This window comes from Vipera berus (genome assembly GCF_964194415.1).
Source record: "Vipera berus genome assembly, chromosome: 3".
Taxonomy (NCBI): domain Eukaryota; kingdom Metazoa; phylum Chordata; class Lepidosauria; order Squamata; family Viperidae; genus Vipera; species Vipera berus.
This window is the reverse complement of record NC_138204.1, coordinates 18,637,183-18,653,461: the sequence shown is the minus strand read 5'-3', so window position 1 is coordinate 18,653,461 and position 16,279 is coordinate 18,637,183. Positions and strand designations below refer to the sequence as shown.

Genomic DNA, 16,279 nt, shown 5'->3' with positions numbered 1-16,279 from the left:
AATTTTTTTTTGGGGGGGGGGGATAAATATTTATACTGAGATTACAGATTCCAAAATTCCGACTGAAATGTCTTTCACACCCCCTACCCCTGATTGCCTACTGTTTTAGCTTTTGGGTTTTTTGTGTTTTTTTTGGAGGGGGGGGAAGGCAGCCATAATGTTTTCAGTGGAGATAGCAATTGTTATTTCTCTGCTTCTGCCTGGCAGCGCCCCCTTGTGGACAAATCACTTGTGTCTCTTCCTTGAGCATCTTTTTATTAGTACCACTAGCAACCTATAATAAAAAGTGAATTGTGATGCAAGAAAAAAAAACGGAGTACAGATTGGGCCATTTCATATTAAGGCACTGTGGGACCATGGAGTTCCTCATCTAACAATAGTAAAAATAGGAATAATTTATATGTCAACATTATGAACAAAATAATTTTCTGTTCTGAGCAAACTGAAATGTGTCACTTTGGCTGAGAGGGAACGCGCAAAAACATCCAAATTATTTAGTTGGGTTTTTTCCCCCCTGCAATTATACATGTTAGTTTGGTTCCTAGAAAGGACTAGACAAGCAAGAGCCTAATAGAATTTGATTTTCTGGAGTAATTGAATGTATTTTGCTGTATATCAAGGATGTACCTGAAATCAGAAATACAAGCAGCTGTAATCAATTAAATCTACATCCATTTGATTAAGACTAAAAGAACAGTTGTAAAGAAAAAAATACACATGTTAGGAGCTTAAAATAGCACTGGAATTTTTCACAGCTGGCATCTGTTTTGTCAAACTTACAGTGGTTAAGATGGACCTCTATTGCATTGGGTAGCAAGAATCAACATAGCTTTTACAAAGGCCAGTTTTTACAAAGGCCAGCTAGCAAAGATGCTTACTAGTAACCTTTTCTAATTTATCTGAATATTCTCTATTTCCCTCTCTAGGTAGTCTGGCATGTTTACAAAAGGTCTGGATTACAGTCACCCACTGTTTTTATTGATTCCGAATGCGTATAGAACATAAATGGATCCTAGAATAATCCTGGTAAATAAAAATGATGCTAGAGGTGAATTCTTTCATTTCTGGCCTGCTATTGTTCCATTTACTGTATTTGTATTAAAATAACTTTAAAATTATATAAGATGGGCAAGAAATGCATTGGACGTCAAGGAAGGTATCTGTGGGCACAAAGGGTGACATGATGCTGTGTCCAAATGGCGCATTATTTTTTAAAGTGATCCAAAGGTCTTTTTTCAAATGGCAACTGGACTTTGTTTCTCCTTGAAGATGTTCCGGTTCTCATCCAAAAAGCTTGTTCAGTTTTTCTACAAAACTGAAGAAGCTTCTTGGGTGAGAAGCAAAAAAATCTTCAAGGAATAACAAAGAAAGTCCAGTTGCTTTTTCCAAAAGCACCTTTGAGACAATCGGGACCTGGATGACTGAGAATCTCCATAGGCTTCTTTAAAGTGACCGGCATATGAGTATTAAGGCTGTGTTAAGATTGAGGATTTGTGGCAAAATGTAATCCAGATTCCCAGGAGGCAGCAGCTGCATTCCAGAGGACCAAGAGACAGTGTATTTTAGACAGTTTGGTCGTGAAGAAGAGAGTCAAGGTACAGTAGCTCCTCCCTAGAATTTCTCAGAGCGTATCTTTAGCAATACAAATAGTTTGCTTTCGTTTTGCAAGATTTCTCTTTATAGGCGAGGAACAATAAAGGAAATTGGAAGTAATTCTGTGTGTTTTCCCTGGTTTGGGGAGCCTGACAGGATTAGATTCTCAGGCAGATTCGCTGAATTGAATCACATTTCCAAATCAGATAGTGTAATAGTTTGTGAGAATGCCCTTGAGTCAGGAGGAGGAAGAGGAGGAGGAACAGTAGATTAGGCAACAGTTTTTGCACTCATATCGGAAGCAGTAAGGCACTTCCAGGTTGAAAGGATTAGCTGGTAACATCACTGTTGTCTGGAGCACACCCAGATGGGGGGGGGGTTCCTTTCATGTCCCTTGCAGGAGCTGGAGTGAAGGACAAGAGCTCACCCTGCTCCACATCAGCATTCGGGTCTCAAATGTGGGTTTGCTAACCTCCAACTCAGTGTCTTAAACATGAGAGCCACCTCGCTTCCAAACAATTAGTTAACAAGCATGTTAACCTGCAGAAGAAATTGTGTGTGTGTGTGTGTGTGTGTGTGTGAGAGAGAGAGAGAGAGAGAGAGAGAGAGAGAGAGAGAGAGAGAGAGAGAGAGAGAGAAATGTCTCAGAAGGGACCCTCCCCAGATTCTTGGATTGTAAAGTCAAGGGGTGGGATGTAACCTGTAACCTGACAATAAAGGTAGTGTTGGAACTTTTTGTCTGGACTACCTCTAAGGGCTGAGAGATGGTTGATTTGAATCAAATTATCAAATTGAATTGGTTCCCTCTAAATGGATCTCGTGATTCAGTGGCCATTTAAGCATGCATAACAAGGCTTTCTTTCCAGTTTTAATTTGTTGTCCAGATCAGATATGAACCAAATGTGTTCAGAGATACAGACGGGGGGGGGGGGGACGTGTTTAACCTTTCAGTGAGTGGAATCGAAGCAGCAGTTTAGATTTAATCTGATTGGCTCTGCACATCTGTAATGAATGCATTTCCTTTCTTCGGCAAGCGTGCTTTCATCAGAATTATTGAATGGATAAAATATAAGCAACATATTTCCCAAACAAACATCATGCAAATGTGGACTGAAGAAAATGCATTGGAATTTCATCAGCACAATTATGTAGGGTTGCTGTGTGCTCCCAGAAAATGTATATAGCTCATTTAAGGAGTGGCAGACAGATGTTCCATGTGTATCCAGCACCCTTCAAAGTTTCCCTTTGTCTTTGAATCCAAAAGATTGTACAGCTTTACTTAATGTTTCTTAGAAAAATTCCCATTACAGAGGGCCATTGTCATTTCTGGCACACAGAATTAATTACTTTTAATTTCATAGTTATTGCTAGCATACATATTTTATTGAAATTTTAAATATTTTTTTTATTATAAACCATTAAAAAGGAATATACACACAAACACACACAGCAAAATGTTCTGTCAGGATACCCAGAAACAAAACAAACATATCATCTCACAATGGTGTATGCATATTTATGCTAAAATATACTTTCTTAAAATACAAAAAAAAGTAATGCCCCAGCCCTACTCTGAACATAAATCCCTTATATTATAGCAAGAAAAGCAACCATGTAAATGTGTACATTGTGTTTCCCACTAGAGCTAGCCAAATCTGTCAGTTTCTAATTTTTCCAGTCTACCGGTTGTTCTGCCTTCTTTCCACATCGCTATGCAATATTTTTAAACATATTTACATCACAGTTTCAGATTTCTTTCAAATAGACAAATTTGCCCATTCTTTCCCCCACTCCCCTCCTTTAACACTTTTGTGCAAGCTTTTCCCGTTGTAAACATTTCACTGTTGTTGTTTTTATTTCGATTAGGCTGGAGAACAGCTTGATTGTTTGATTCCAGTTGGTTTAAGGTTTAAAGTTTTAAACAGAAACCAAAAGTTAAGCTGCTTCATGCAATGTGGCGCTTTGCAACCCATGGCGGCGTTGAATGAAGTAACATTCTTCAAATCTTTAGAGTAGCTGAGCTTTTAAATTGAGGAGAAGGGAGAATTTTTTTATCCCATCTTTATACAGCTATTCCTCCACTTACAACAGTTTATTTAGTGACTGTTCAAAATTACAATGGCCCTGAAAAATCGGCTTATGACCGTTGTAGCATCCCCACAGTCACATCATCAAAATTCAAACACTTGGCAACTGGTTCATATTTATGACGGTCGCAGTGTCCTGGGGTCACATAATGACCTTTTGTGACCTTCTGACAAGCAAAATCAATGGGGAAGCCAGATTCGCTTAAGTGTCACTAACTTAACACTAACCGCAGTGATTCACTTAACAACTGAGGCAAGAAAGGTCATAAAATAGGGCCAAATTCACTTCAGAAATGTTTTGCTTAGCAACAGAAATTTTGGGCTCAGTTGCGGTCGTAAGTTGAGGACTACCTGTGGCTGCTTCAAAAGCTGCTCCAAGGACTGCAGGCAACTTGAGTCAGCCCATTACAACTTTCACAGCAGCTACACGTAGTTGGCAAAAGACACAACTGCTTAGTAAAAAAGAGACTGTGTGGCTTTTGCTCCCAGATTTTATAAAGAACCCCATTCAAGGGCTTTGCAGGATCTTACCAGTCCTCAATAACAATTTTCCTTTATTTTTTTTTCCTCACCTGTTGTTTCCTACTGCTCTACTCCTTGCCCAAGCACCAGTGGTGGGATTCAGCTGGTTTGCACCACTTCAGCAGAACCGGTAGCTAATTTTTTGTTGCTCAGGCCCAGAATGGACTTCTGGAAGAGGCATCCACACAGATAACCAGTTGTTCACATATTTGAATCCCACCACAGCCAAGCACTATGCAATTGCTTTCATAATAATTGTATCTTAAGGCAGGGGTCCCGAATCCTTGGTCCGTGGAGTGGTACCGGGCTGCGGCATGCCAGAAACTGGTCTACACAAAGAAGCAAAGCCACATCCAGGAGATGCAGGCAGTACATGAAATCACGCCTCCTCCAATCCATGGAAAAACCTCTCTCCATGAACAAGTCCCTGGTGCCCAAATGGTTGGGGGCCTCTGTCTTAAGGGAAATTGGTCTCTGTGAATGAAAATATGCAGATGGAATTTGGGCTTTGTCGGGATTGCAGGGATTAATGGTGTTATTTTGGAGGACAAAAATGCAGTCTCTTTCCTGCTATATATAGAAAAACAATGTTTGTCGTACTGAAAATACTAATTGAAAGCCCAATGAAGAAATGCATGTGTTTTGTTTTGTTTTTTTAAAAAATAGGCCTTACTAAAATTATGTGATGAAACACTATGCAATTTAGTTCAACCAACTTGTTTAGCTTAACTACACAACTCTTCAAGTTCAGATATGTTGCTGTTAATCGGACTATTTATTTATTTTTTATCCTGCCTTTATTTTATTTTATTTTTTATAAATAAGTTAAGGTAGCAAACCTACCTAGTATCCTTTCCTCCTCTTCTTTTCCCACAATAACAAACCAGTGAGGCGAATTCGGCTGAGAGAGAGTGACTGGCCAGTTTCCTGGTTTCTAGCCTGGTGTCTTAAGAAGTAGACCAAACTGGCTGTACCACTAGGGCAGGGGTCCCCACGGCCAATTACCAGGCCATTACCTCTTTGGAAATGGGCCACGTGAGTGGCTGGCTGGAGCATGCATGTGCACAGATGCAGCTCAACTTACATGAGCAGCCGACTGGTGGGCACGTATGCATGTGCACACCGGCCCACTGCTCACGCAAGTTAAGTTTTGCACATGCATGCTGGCCTGCCACTTGCACAAGAGCTGCATGTGTACATATGCACATGCCAGCCTTCCATTCACACGGCCCAGTTCTCCTCTCCACCACCACCCCAGCCGGGCCGTAAAGCCACCATGGTTGTGGACTGCTGCACTAGGGGTATTTGTGCAGCCTCACTATATAGTGCTCAAGTTATGACCACAGTCAGGATCAGAACTTCTATTGCTAAGTGAGGCAGTTGTTAAGTAAGTTATGCCTGGTTTTATGACCTTTTTGCCATGGTCAATAAATCACCATGGTCATTAAGTGAAGCACAGTCATTAAAGCTGTGGTGGCGCAATGGTTAGAATGCAGTACTGCAGGATACTTCTGCTGGCTGCTGGCTGCTGGCTGCCAGCAGTTTGGCAGTTCGATTCTGACTGGCTCAAGGTTGACTCAGCCTTCCAGCCTTCTGAGGTCAGTAAAATGAGGACCCAGATTGTTGTGTGTGTGGGGGGGGGGCAATAGGCTGACTCTGTAAACCACTTAGAAATGGCTGTAAAGCACTATGGGGTGGTATATAAGTCTAGGTGCTATTCCTATTAAATGAATCCGGCTTCACTCATTGTCTTTGCTTGTTGGAAGCTGCCTGGGAGGGTTTCAAATGGCAATCCTATGAACTTGGGATACTGCAACCATCATCAATCCATGCCAGTGACCAAGGGTCCAGATTTTGAACATGTGGTTTCAGGCAGTTGTAAGTGTGAGAACCAGTCATAAATCATTTTTCTCAGGGTTGTCATAACTTCACATGGTCACCAAATGAATGGTTGTAAGTCGAGGACTGGATGTTCTGACGAAATATATTACTAGGGGCAGAGGGAGCAATAGGGAGAGGGAACGTTTTTTTTTATTTTACAGTGCAGTTTAGATTAAGTTATGTCATAAACGCAGTGCTGATATCCAAGGTAAATTGGTCTCAAAGCTGCTTTTTTCTTCAGAAAGCAACTGGACTGTTGTTTTTTTCCTTCAGGAAGAAGAAGAAAACATTTCCCTTCTCATCCAAGAAGCTTCATCAGTTTTGATTCAGAATACGATGAAGCTTTTTGGATGAGAAGCAAAACATTTTCTTTCTTCTTCCTCAAGGAAAAATACAGTCCAGTTGCCTTTTGAAGAAAAAGGCGACTGTGAGACAACTATGATATGAATGACTGAGAATCTCCACAGACAAGGTAAATCAGTATTACAGGCATAATATTGGTTTGCCCTTGAGTAGCATTCATGGATGTTAATTTGTTTTAAAACCTGCTGCCATAAAGTTGACTGGTACTACGTTAAGGAACTGTGATATAACATCCCCTTCTTTGGACTGGCACAATCCACATTTTGGAGTTTAGGCATACTACTCCAATGGAGACAGAGATGGTAGATCACCACTTAATATGAACCAGATCACAGCATATTCAAACATAAGAATCTTTGTAGAATTGGAAAACAGAATAGCTGAGCTCTTGAATTAAAAATAATGAGGCTGGATAGATCAACGATCTCAGTGATATTGAGATACTGCTTGATTCATATGGTATATTTGGTTTTCTAGTGTGAAATTAAATATGATATTTATAGATGTCTCGCATCTCCTTACAAATCAAACATACTATGATCTACTTTTTTTAACACAATATTTTTAAGACAGCATTACCTCAGATTGAGCAAGCTTTCATGATGAATCCTTTTAAATGTTCTGGAATGTCAAAGGGCAACTAGCATTTTGTAAAGAATGACCTCAATATTGGGGGAAAAAATTCTATATCTAGATTGCCCTTGTTCAAGAAATATATATTTTGTGCGAATAAACTGATTGCACAAAATGGCCTTAATTTGTGTACTGAAAGGGTTGCAACTATGTTTTTTTTTGGAAAAAAAAGAAGGATGAAAGTTGTTCTATCAGAAGCTGTTTTACTAATCAAGCATTAATCTCCTGCATTTCAATTTATGTGACAATTTCCATATGGTGGAACCTTAAGGAAATCATTTGGAGGGCTCTCTGCACATTCATTAACTACTGCGAGCATCTGTATTTTAAAGGCTGCCTTAAAATACCAAAGCAAATGAATATTTTTAGGGGGGGGAGAGGGAAAGAGTGTCTTAAAATATATATGTAAATATACAATCATGTATTTCCTTCCTTCCTTTCTTTATAAATTAAAAATTATTTGCATTCTAATCTAATTCAGTTGTTTGATGGCATTTTTGATGGAGCCTTCCAATCTTTAGTTCATGTTGTGTGTTCATTGCTAACACACAAGGAGTTTTAAAAACAACAAATCTCTCAGTTCCTGCTTTGTAAAGGTCAAAACCTAGTTAAAAAGGGTGGTTTCCCCCCCCCCGTATTGTTAAGTAGTAGTTAACATTGTCTATCACATTTGCTTTTTTTTTTTACTGGTTCACTATACCATCAGGAAAGAATAGTACAAAACGGCAAGAGAAATGTACCCACAGGTAGTCCTCAACTTACAACAGTTCATTTAGTCACTGTTCGAAGTTACAACAGCAGTGAAAAAAGTGACATGACTGTTTTTCACACAACCATTGCAGCATCCCCATGGTCCAATGATCAAAATGCAGATGCTCGGCAACGGGCTCATATTTTTGATGGTTGCAGTGTCCCAGGATCATGGGGTCCCCTTTTGTGGCCTTCTGACAAGCAAAGTCAATAAGGAAGCCAGATTCGCTTAAGTACCATATTACTATCTTAACAGCTGCAGTAATTCACTTAACAACTATGGCAAGAGAGGTCATAAAATGGGGCAAAATTCACTTAACAAATGTCTTACTTAGCAAGGGAAAATTTAGGCACAATTGAAGTTTTCATAAAAGTAAAGGAGATGAGTTAGATTTTAGATCAACCTAAGGTAATGTCTCAGGAACAATCCCAAGTAATAAAAACAGTCTTAATTTTGGTAAAATTTTAGATTAGACTGATGATGAAGCTGAAATTACAGATAAAATTAGCCTGACAAGTTAAGAAGCTAATTTCCTAACTCACACGTTGAGGATAATAGGATGGCTTCTAATAATTAAAATTGGGCAGTTTGTATTGGCAGAGCGGGATTTCAGCTTATTCTAATCTTAACAAGTCCCAAATAGAAATTGCTAGAACATGATAGCCATTTAGAATTGGCAGTATTGAGCTTGACACAGCAGTTTGGCTTGTGGACTGAATCCAGATTAAATTAGTTTAATTTGAGACCCACTGAAATTAATGGACCAAAGTAATGATGATTTAACTAATGCCCCATTGATTTCAGTGTGAACTGTATGCAACTAAGATAAGATGGATTTAACCCAATATTCAGCAGATCCATATGTGACATATGCAGCTAAATTCATAGTGGAGCTCTATGGGATTTCCATCTAATTTTCCATGCAATTACCATCATTTATTCAAATGCCATAATTATTTGATGAACCCATGGCCATCTCCATTCAGGATGAGATACAGAATTATAACAATTTCATCCTTTATAAGCCGAATGAAAATCGTATAGTATTCATATGAGAATGAAGCACACCCTTCTTTGGAATACGTTTTACAATTTAGGGATAAACTATTAGATCATACAAAATTTTCAGAGTAGAAGCTATGGAGAAAAGTACCTTTTCATTGAAAAGATTTTTTTTTAAAATTTAAAAAAGTTTTGTGTACATTCTTATGAAGAAAAAAAAACAGCAATTTACCAAATGTGTTTATTGTGTGCAATTCTGTGTACCATTCATTTGTTCTGTCATCTCAAGCATTCTGAATGGCTATCATGTTGACAGTATTGTTGTACCTGAAAATACAACTTAGAAGCAGGAATACTTTTATTTGGCCAGTTGAAATTTTCTCAAGTGAGCTAATATCCATATGATCATGTAATTTTAATGGTCTTAATAGGATCTCAGATAATAATTTTTCTGACTGTTCCATTAAGAGGTGGTTAAAATTTGACTACTATTATTAACTCCAAATGTCTATAAGATATAAAGAATAATGATTATCTGCTAATAAAACCAAGTAGTCTTGCCGGATTTTTCACATCTTGTGCTAACAGTCCATAAAAATAGAAGATTAACCAAACTCTAGTAGGGGAAGCAACTAGAAAAATAAATGTTCATTGTTTTTATTTGACTTATTTCACAGATTTTTTATTCTTTTTCAGGTTACGTCCAAGAAGATGATCTGAAAGACGAGGAAGACATAAAAGAAGAGGAAGAGGATGATGATGAGAGCAATTCCACGGCTCATCTCCAGGGTAGCAACGACCCAGGAACAGATGAAGAACATGAGGTGGGCCCTGATCCAAGAGGAAGCTTCAGCTACCAGGATTCCCCAGGGAGTCATATCTCCAATCAGGATGCAGAAAACGAATCCTTGCTCAGTGATGCTAGCGACCAGGTGGCAGACATTAAAAGCCTCTGCTCCAAGGAGGCATCAGACTCCAAAGGCAATATCCATCCCAAACATCCAACAGAAGCACATAGCTGCATGGATAAAATGACAGCTGTCTATGCTAATATCCTTTCAGATTCTTACTGGACAGGCTTGGGACTGGGGCTCAAGCTGTCCAGTTCTGATAAGAGGGGATGTGATAATAGAAATGGAGCAAGCAAAAGTGACTTTGATTGGCATCAGGATGCCTTGACCAAAAGCTTGCAGCAGAGTTTACCAGTCCGGCCACTCTCCAAGCCGAACCTTTTCAGCTCAGTTCAGCTGTACAGGCAAAGCAGCAAAATGTGTGGAACTGTATTCACAGGTGCTAGCAGGTTTCGGTGTAGGCAGTGCAGCGCTGCCTATGATACCTTAGTGGAACTTACTGTCCATATGAACGAAAGTGGCCATTACCAAGATGACAACCATAAAAAAGACAAGCACAGATCTACCAGCTATTCCAAGCCCCGGAAAAGGGCCTTTCAGGACATGGATAAAGAAGATGCTCAGAAAGTTCTGAAATGTATGTTCTGTGGTGACTCTTTTGACTCTCTTCAAGACCTAAGTGTTCATATGATCAAAACAAAACATTACCAAAAAGTGCCTTTGAAGGAGCCGGTACCTACCATATCTTCCAAGATGGTAACTCCAAATAAGAAACGTGTGTTCGACATTAATAGGCCTTGCTCTCCAGATTCGACCACTGGATCGTTTGCCGACACCTTTTCTTCTCATAAGAATGCCAATCTCCAGCTATCATCTAACAATCGTTATGGCTACCAGAATGGTGCCAGCTACACGTGGCAGTTTGAAGCTTGCAAATCACAGATTCTCAAGTGCATGGAATGTGGGAGCTCCCACGATACTTTGCAGCAACTCACAACCCACATGATGGTCACGGGTCACTTCTTGAAAGTCACAAGCTCAGCTTCCAAGAAAGGGAAACAACTTGTTTTGGATCCCTTGGCTGTGGAAAAAATGCAGTCGCTTTCTGATGCGTCAGCCACTGACAGCCAGCATTCGAAACCCTCCAGTAATTCATCAACTGATTCTACAGCTCCGGCTTCAGAGCTAAAAAAGGAAAGTAAGCAAAATAAATCTGAGGAAGCAAACAAAGATGAAAAAGTGGTAAAAAATGAAGACTACGAAGATGCTCTTCAAAAACCACTGGACCCAACAATGAAATATCAGTATCTCCGGGAGGAAGATTTAGAAGATGCTTCAAAAGGTGGTGGAGACATTTTGAAGTCTTTGGAAAACACTGTCACCACAGCCATCAATAAAGCTCAGAATGGAGCACCCAGCTGGAGTGCGTATCCCAGCATCCATGCAGCATACCAGCTCTCTGAGGGAACAAAGCCTTCCTTGCCGGTGGGATCCCAAGTTTTGCAAGTTCGACCAACAGTCAGTAATAAACTGAGGCCCATTGCTCCAAAATGGAAAGTCATGCCTATAGTACCCATGACAGCTAATCTAGTCCAGTGCAGTCAGTTGAAAAAAGAAGGAGACCACAAGAAGGAAGCTCATAAGGACTACATTAAAGATGGCAAAAAGACAGATGTGGTTCCTCCATATCAGAATGAAGGAGACTCTCCTCCTCAGGCTGAGATGTGTGTAGAGTCCAAAAAGTCAGAGCTAAGTCCTTTGAAGGAGGAACACAAGACAAAGGAAGAGGAGGAAAAAATAAAAACAAAGGATTCTGTGACATCATCTCTCAGCAATGGATGCCCTACTGGGAACCACACTTCAGAGCTGCCTGGTTTAAATCCGCTCAGTGCCCTGCAGTCTGTGCTGAACAACCATCTGGGCAAAGCAAACGAGCCTTTGCGACCTCAGTCAAACTCCAGCCCCAGTTCAAGTTCAACGTCTTTGTTCCACAAACCAAATTTAAATATAAAAGAGAAGCCTGTTCTGTCTCCTGCATCAACGCCAGCAAAACCTGCCAATGTTACATCGAGGCATTATGTGTTTGAGAGCAACGATCAACCAATTGACCTGACAAAATCAAAGCATAAGAAAGGGGACTCTGTCCAGGCTCAGTCTTGTACTTCCCCACCTCAGAAGCATGCTCTGTCTGACATTGCAGACATGGTCAAAGTCCTTCCCAAAGCAACAACTCCAAAACCTGCTGCATCCTCCAGAATCCCATCAATGAAACTGGAAATGGACGTTCGGCGTTTCGAAGATGTCTCAACTGAAGTCTCCACTTTGCATAAAAGAAAAGGAAGGCAGTCCAACTGGAATCCTCAGCATCTCCTGATCCTGCAGGCCCAGTTTGCATCCAGTCTCTTCCAAACGTCGGAGGGCAAATATTTGTTATCGGATCTGGGCCCTCAAGAACGTATGCAGATTTCCAAGTTTACTGGGTTGTCCATGACTACCATCAGCCATTGGCTGGCGAATGTCAAGTACCAGCTCAGAAAAACTGGGGGGACAAAGTTTTTGAAAAACATGGATAAGGGACACCCCATCTTTTATTGCAGTGACTGTGCATCTCAGTTTAGAACCCCATCAACATACATCGGCCATTTAGAATCCCATTTAGGTTTCCAAATGAAAGACATGAACAAGCTGGCTGTGGAGCAGCAAACCAAGGTAGAGCAAGACATTTCCAGAATTTCAGTTCAAAGATCTCCTGAAACAATAGCTGGAGAAGAGGACACAGACTCTAAGTTCAAATGTAAGTTATGCTCTCGGACATTTGTGAGCAAACATGCTGTCAAACTTCATCTAAGCAAAACACACAGCAAGTCACCAGAACATCATTCACAGTTTGTAGCAGAAGTGGATGAAGAATAACTCCTAAGGTATGCATGCCTTAACTGCAAAAGAGAGAAAGAAAAAGTGTTTTAATGTGATGTTGATCAAAGGAGGGCTCTTAAAGCACTTCTGCTTTATTTAAAGAAAATATTACCTTCCAAAATGCCAATTCCTTTCCAGACCTTGGCTTCTCTGTCTGTAACTGTTGCATGATGGGACAAATTTTTGCATGGACAGCTGCTTCCATTAGCCTGTTTCCATGATGAAAAAAGAAACTTTACACATTGCATTTTTCCCAGTCATGTGCTCTTAAAGACAAAGAGTTCTCTTGCTTGCTGTTGATACCATGTTTTCTATTTAGCAAACTTAGCCCTGTAAAGCCTTCAATAGAAAAAGCAAAGCATGTGGGATGTTTCATTCTAATGATTCCCAATGAAATTGAGTTTGCTTATAGTATTTGAAGCAACTATATCCCCCATTTGTCTGAGCACAACAGCAAGAGTCATTACAAACTGGTGTTTCAGTGTCCAGTTTTCAATAATGGGATTCCCTTGCTTAATTTTAATAACCTTATGAATTCAAGAGCCTTTTGCTCCCACCCCACCCCTCACTGTTCATTGCTGGTGAAATATGAAGCCTGTTTTGGGGATTGCTGTCTAGAGCCTATGGATCAACAGGAACAATCATATTCTCCTTTTTAGTGGGGGGAGAGATGTTAAGTTATTAAGAGAGTCCAAAAGTCAGTGATAGACATAATATCTTATGTGACATTTAGTCCCTGCTATCTCCAGACGGTGTCTCTCATCAGATCATAGTTCTTTGAAAGTTATTCTCAACAGGCAAGGCTGAATTGTGTTTGCAAAGCTGTTGCCAGTCTAACAAATTTACACAATTTTTTTCACCTCCAGATTTCACCAGGCCTTAGCACAAGACTGGTTAAATATGCCCCCAATACACTAAAAAAAATCAATCTATAACCATTAGGCTAAATTCTGAAACATATTTCTTCTTCTCTTTTTCATTTTCTTTACTTTGAGATCCCCTAATCTAGGATTAGATTGGGAAACATTTTTGGGCTGGGGGCAAATAGTGATAGCATGTGGTAGGCACATTCACAAAATGGCTGCCATGAGAGATTTGACCTTTCTATAAAATGGCTGCTGTGAAAAGGATGGAGAATCCCATGTAACCATTTACTAGAAGGAAATTAGCACTTAGGTTCTTGTTGAATCAAAAGGTATTGCTATAAGTAATTATTATGCTAGAGGATGGTGTTTTGCTTTGCAGCATGTTCATCTTCTATTAATTTTTTTTATTAAAGTATGCCTTTTTTAAAGTGGGGGAGGCAATCAAATGAAATAGGCAGCTTAACAGGGAGCAAGAGATGCAATTGTAGCCATGTCAGTATCCAGAAGTACAGGTAGTCTTTGACTTATGACCACAATTGAGCCCAAAATTTCTGTTGTTAAGCAAGACAGTTGTTAAATGAGTTTTGCCCCATTTTACAACTTTTCTTGCCACAGTTAAGTGAATCACTGCAGTAGTTAGGTTAGTAACATGGTTGTTCAGTCCGGTTTCCCCACTGACTTTGCTTGTCAGAAGGTCGCAAAAAGGGATCACATGACCCCAGGACATCATGACCGTCATAAATATGAATCAGTTGCTAAGCATCCAAATTTTGATCATATGACTTTGGGGATGTTGCAATGGTCATAAGTGTGAAAAACGGTCATAAGTCACTTTTTTCAGTCCCAGTGTAACTTTGGACGGTCACTAAATGACCTGTTGTAAGTTGACAACTACCTGAACGCACTGATTATCCTGATTTAATAGTAAGCAATTGGTGCTAAGTTGATTTGCAAAGTAGTATAAGTCTTCAGTCTGGTAAAAAGTACAGAGAAAAGCAACGTGAGTTATTGTATTTATTAAGACTGTCCAAATTTTCATTTCATCAATTCAAATTAGCAAACCTTTTGGGATTCAGTGTATGAACTTGATTCAGATTGAATCCAATAATCCAATTTGATTTTGGGGATAAAAAAGTTTTCTGCACATGAACAATCAGATTTCTGGATCAAACTGACCCGATTCATCCTTTCAGACTTGAAACTCCACAGCATTGTTCAGACTGATTCAACAATTCAGATTGGATTGATCGTATTGTTTGAACTGATTTGACAAATCATAGCAGACCCCATTTGCACAGGCCTAATATTTGTTACATTTTATAGCCCTTCTGTATGTCTGTTATGCTTTAGCATAAAATAAAAACCAACAGGAAAATACTGTAATAATAATAAAAAAAACTTGAATGTCAATTTCTTGCAATTTTGGTATTGTTCTCCAGGGAGAGATGCATATTATTTCCCTCTTTGTATAAAACCTGGAAGCACAAAGAGAGAAAATACAAAATAATATACTTCCTCCTCCTATGTGACTTCACTAAACTGTACAGATAGTCCTCGACTTAGGATCATTTATTTAATGACCACTTGATATTACAAAAATACCAAAAGAATGATTTACAACTGGTCCTTATAACTTATAACTGTTGTCAAAATTCAGGCATTTGGCAACTGGCATGTATCTGCAATGGTTGCAGTGTGGAGTGGACTCACATAGCATTCGTGACTTTCCCAGGGGGCTTCCTCCACAAAAAAAAGTCGATAGAAGAAGCGGAATTGATTAACGACCGTTGCAAAAAAGGTCATAAAATTGGGCTCACTTAACAACTGCATGGCTTAGCATTGGAAGTTCCAGTCTCAATTGCAGTAATAAGTCAAGGACTATCTGTAATGTGCCCATAGACTCTCCTACTATGGCTTCTGCAGGCTTTGGAAAGAGTGTGAGTTCTCATCAGTTGCCTAAATTCCCAAATGCAACTGAGAACATGAACAAATCCTTTATTTCCCTTGCATGTTTGTTTGATGTTTGCCACCTATGCTGCTCTTCACATTCAGGAAGAGGGGAAAAATACAGAGGTCTTTCATAATTTTCAATTTGATAGCCATAATTTTTCAAAACTTAAATTCTCTCTGAAGGAAAGCTGAATCTATCAAGTAGACCAAAGTTTATGTTATACGCGGAAAGTCTGCATTACAAAAAGCTTGGTTATTTAGTGATTCTTCTAGATAAATATATGGCTTCATAGATCCATTTGTGTAATAATAAATTTCTTTGTCACATACAAATGCACACAGAAGTCTCCCTCTTTAATTATTTTGCCTGATCTGAATGCCCTTCGAGGCTTCTTTCTTTCTTTATAACAGGAAGAAAAAAATCAGCATGTTTTTAAATAGCAATCTGGAGTGTAATTCAGGATAGAGTTGGGACGACTGGATGGAGCTGAGCATTTACTGCCCTATTTGATTCCTACAGGGAGTCACAGCATATATTTTCTCTTTGCACCCTTACGCTATCAAACTCTCAACCTTCTGAGTGGGAGGTGAGCATCTTCACCACTAGGCCACCACACCTTTCTATATCCCAACTCTATCCTGAATTGAGGATTACAGGCTCACTTCTATATATGCATCATTTATATATGCATCATTTCTCTATGTATAGCTGAGTATCACTTCCTTATATGTATGTTTGTGTGTATGTAGATATAATACATATGCAACTGGTACCCAGCTTTTTCATTCCATGACTTTTTGAAAATAAAAATAATACAATTTTTATAGCTTGATAGATGTTGCAAAGTTTCAGTGCTGAAACAG

The 16,279-nt window shown here is 39.4% G+C and overlaps 1 protein-coding gene across 1 annotated transcript in view; it reads left to right on the top strand.

Annotated features, from left to right (window-relative positions):
* TSHZ2 (teashirt zinc finger homeobox 2) overlaps positions 1 to 12,596 on the top strand; it is a gene marked incomplete at its 3' end in the record, with an annotated part of 28,317 nt that extends 15,721 nt beyond the window's left edge. Inside the window, exon 2 of the mRNA XM_081322429.1 lies at positions 9,529 to 12,596. Within this exon, the coding sequence (XP_081178555.1) occupies positions 9,529 to 12,596 (3,068 nt within the window). The remainder of the gene's footprint in view (positions 1 to 9,528) is intronic.
* Positions 12,597 to 16,279: the final 3,683 nt, after the last annotated feature.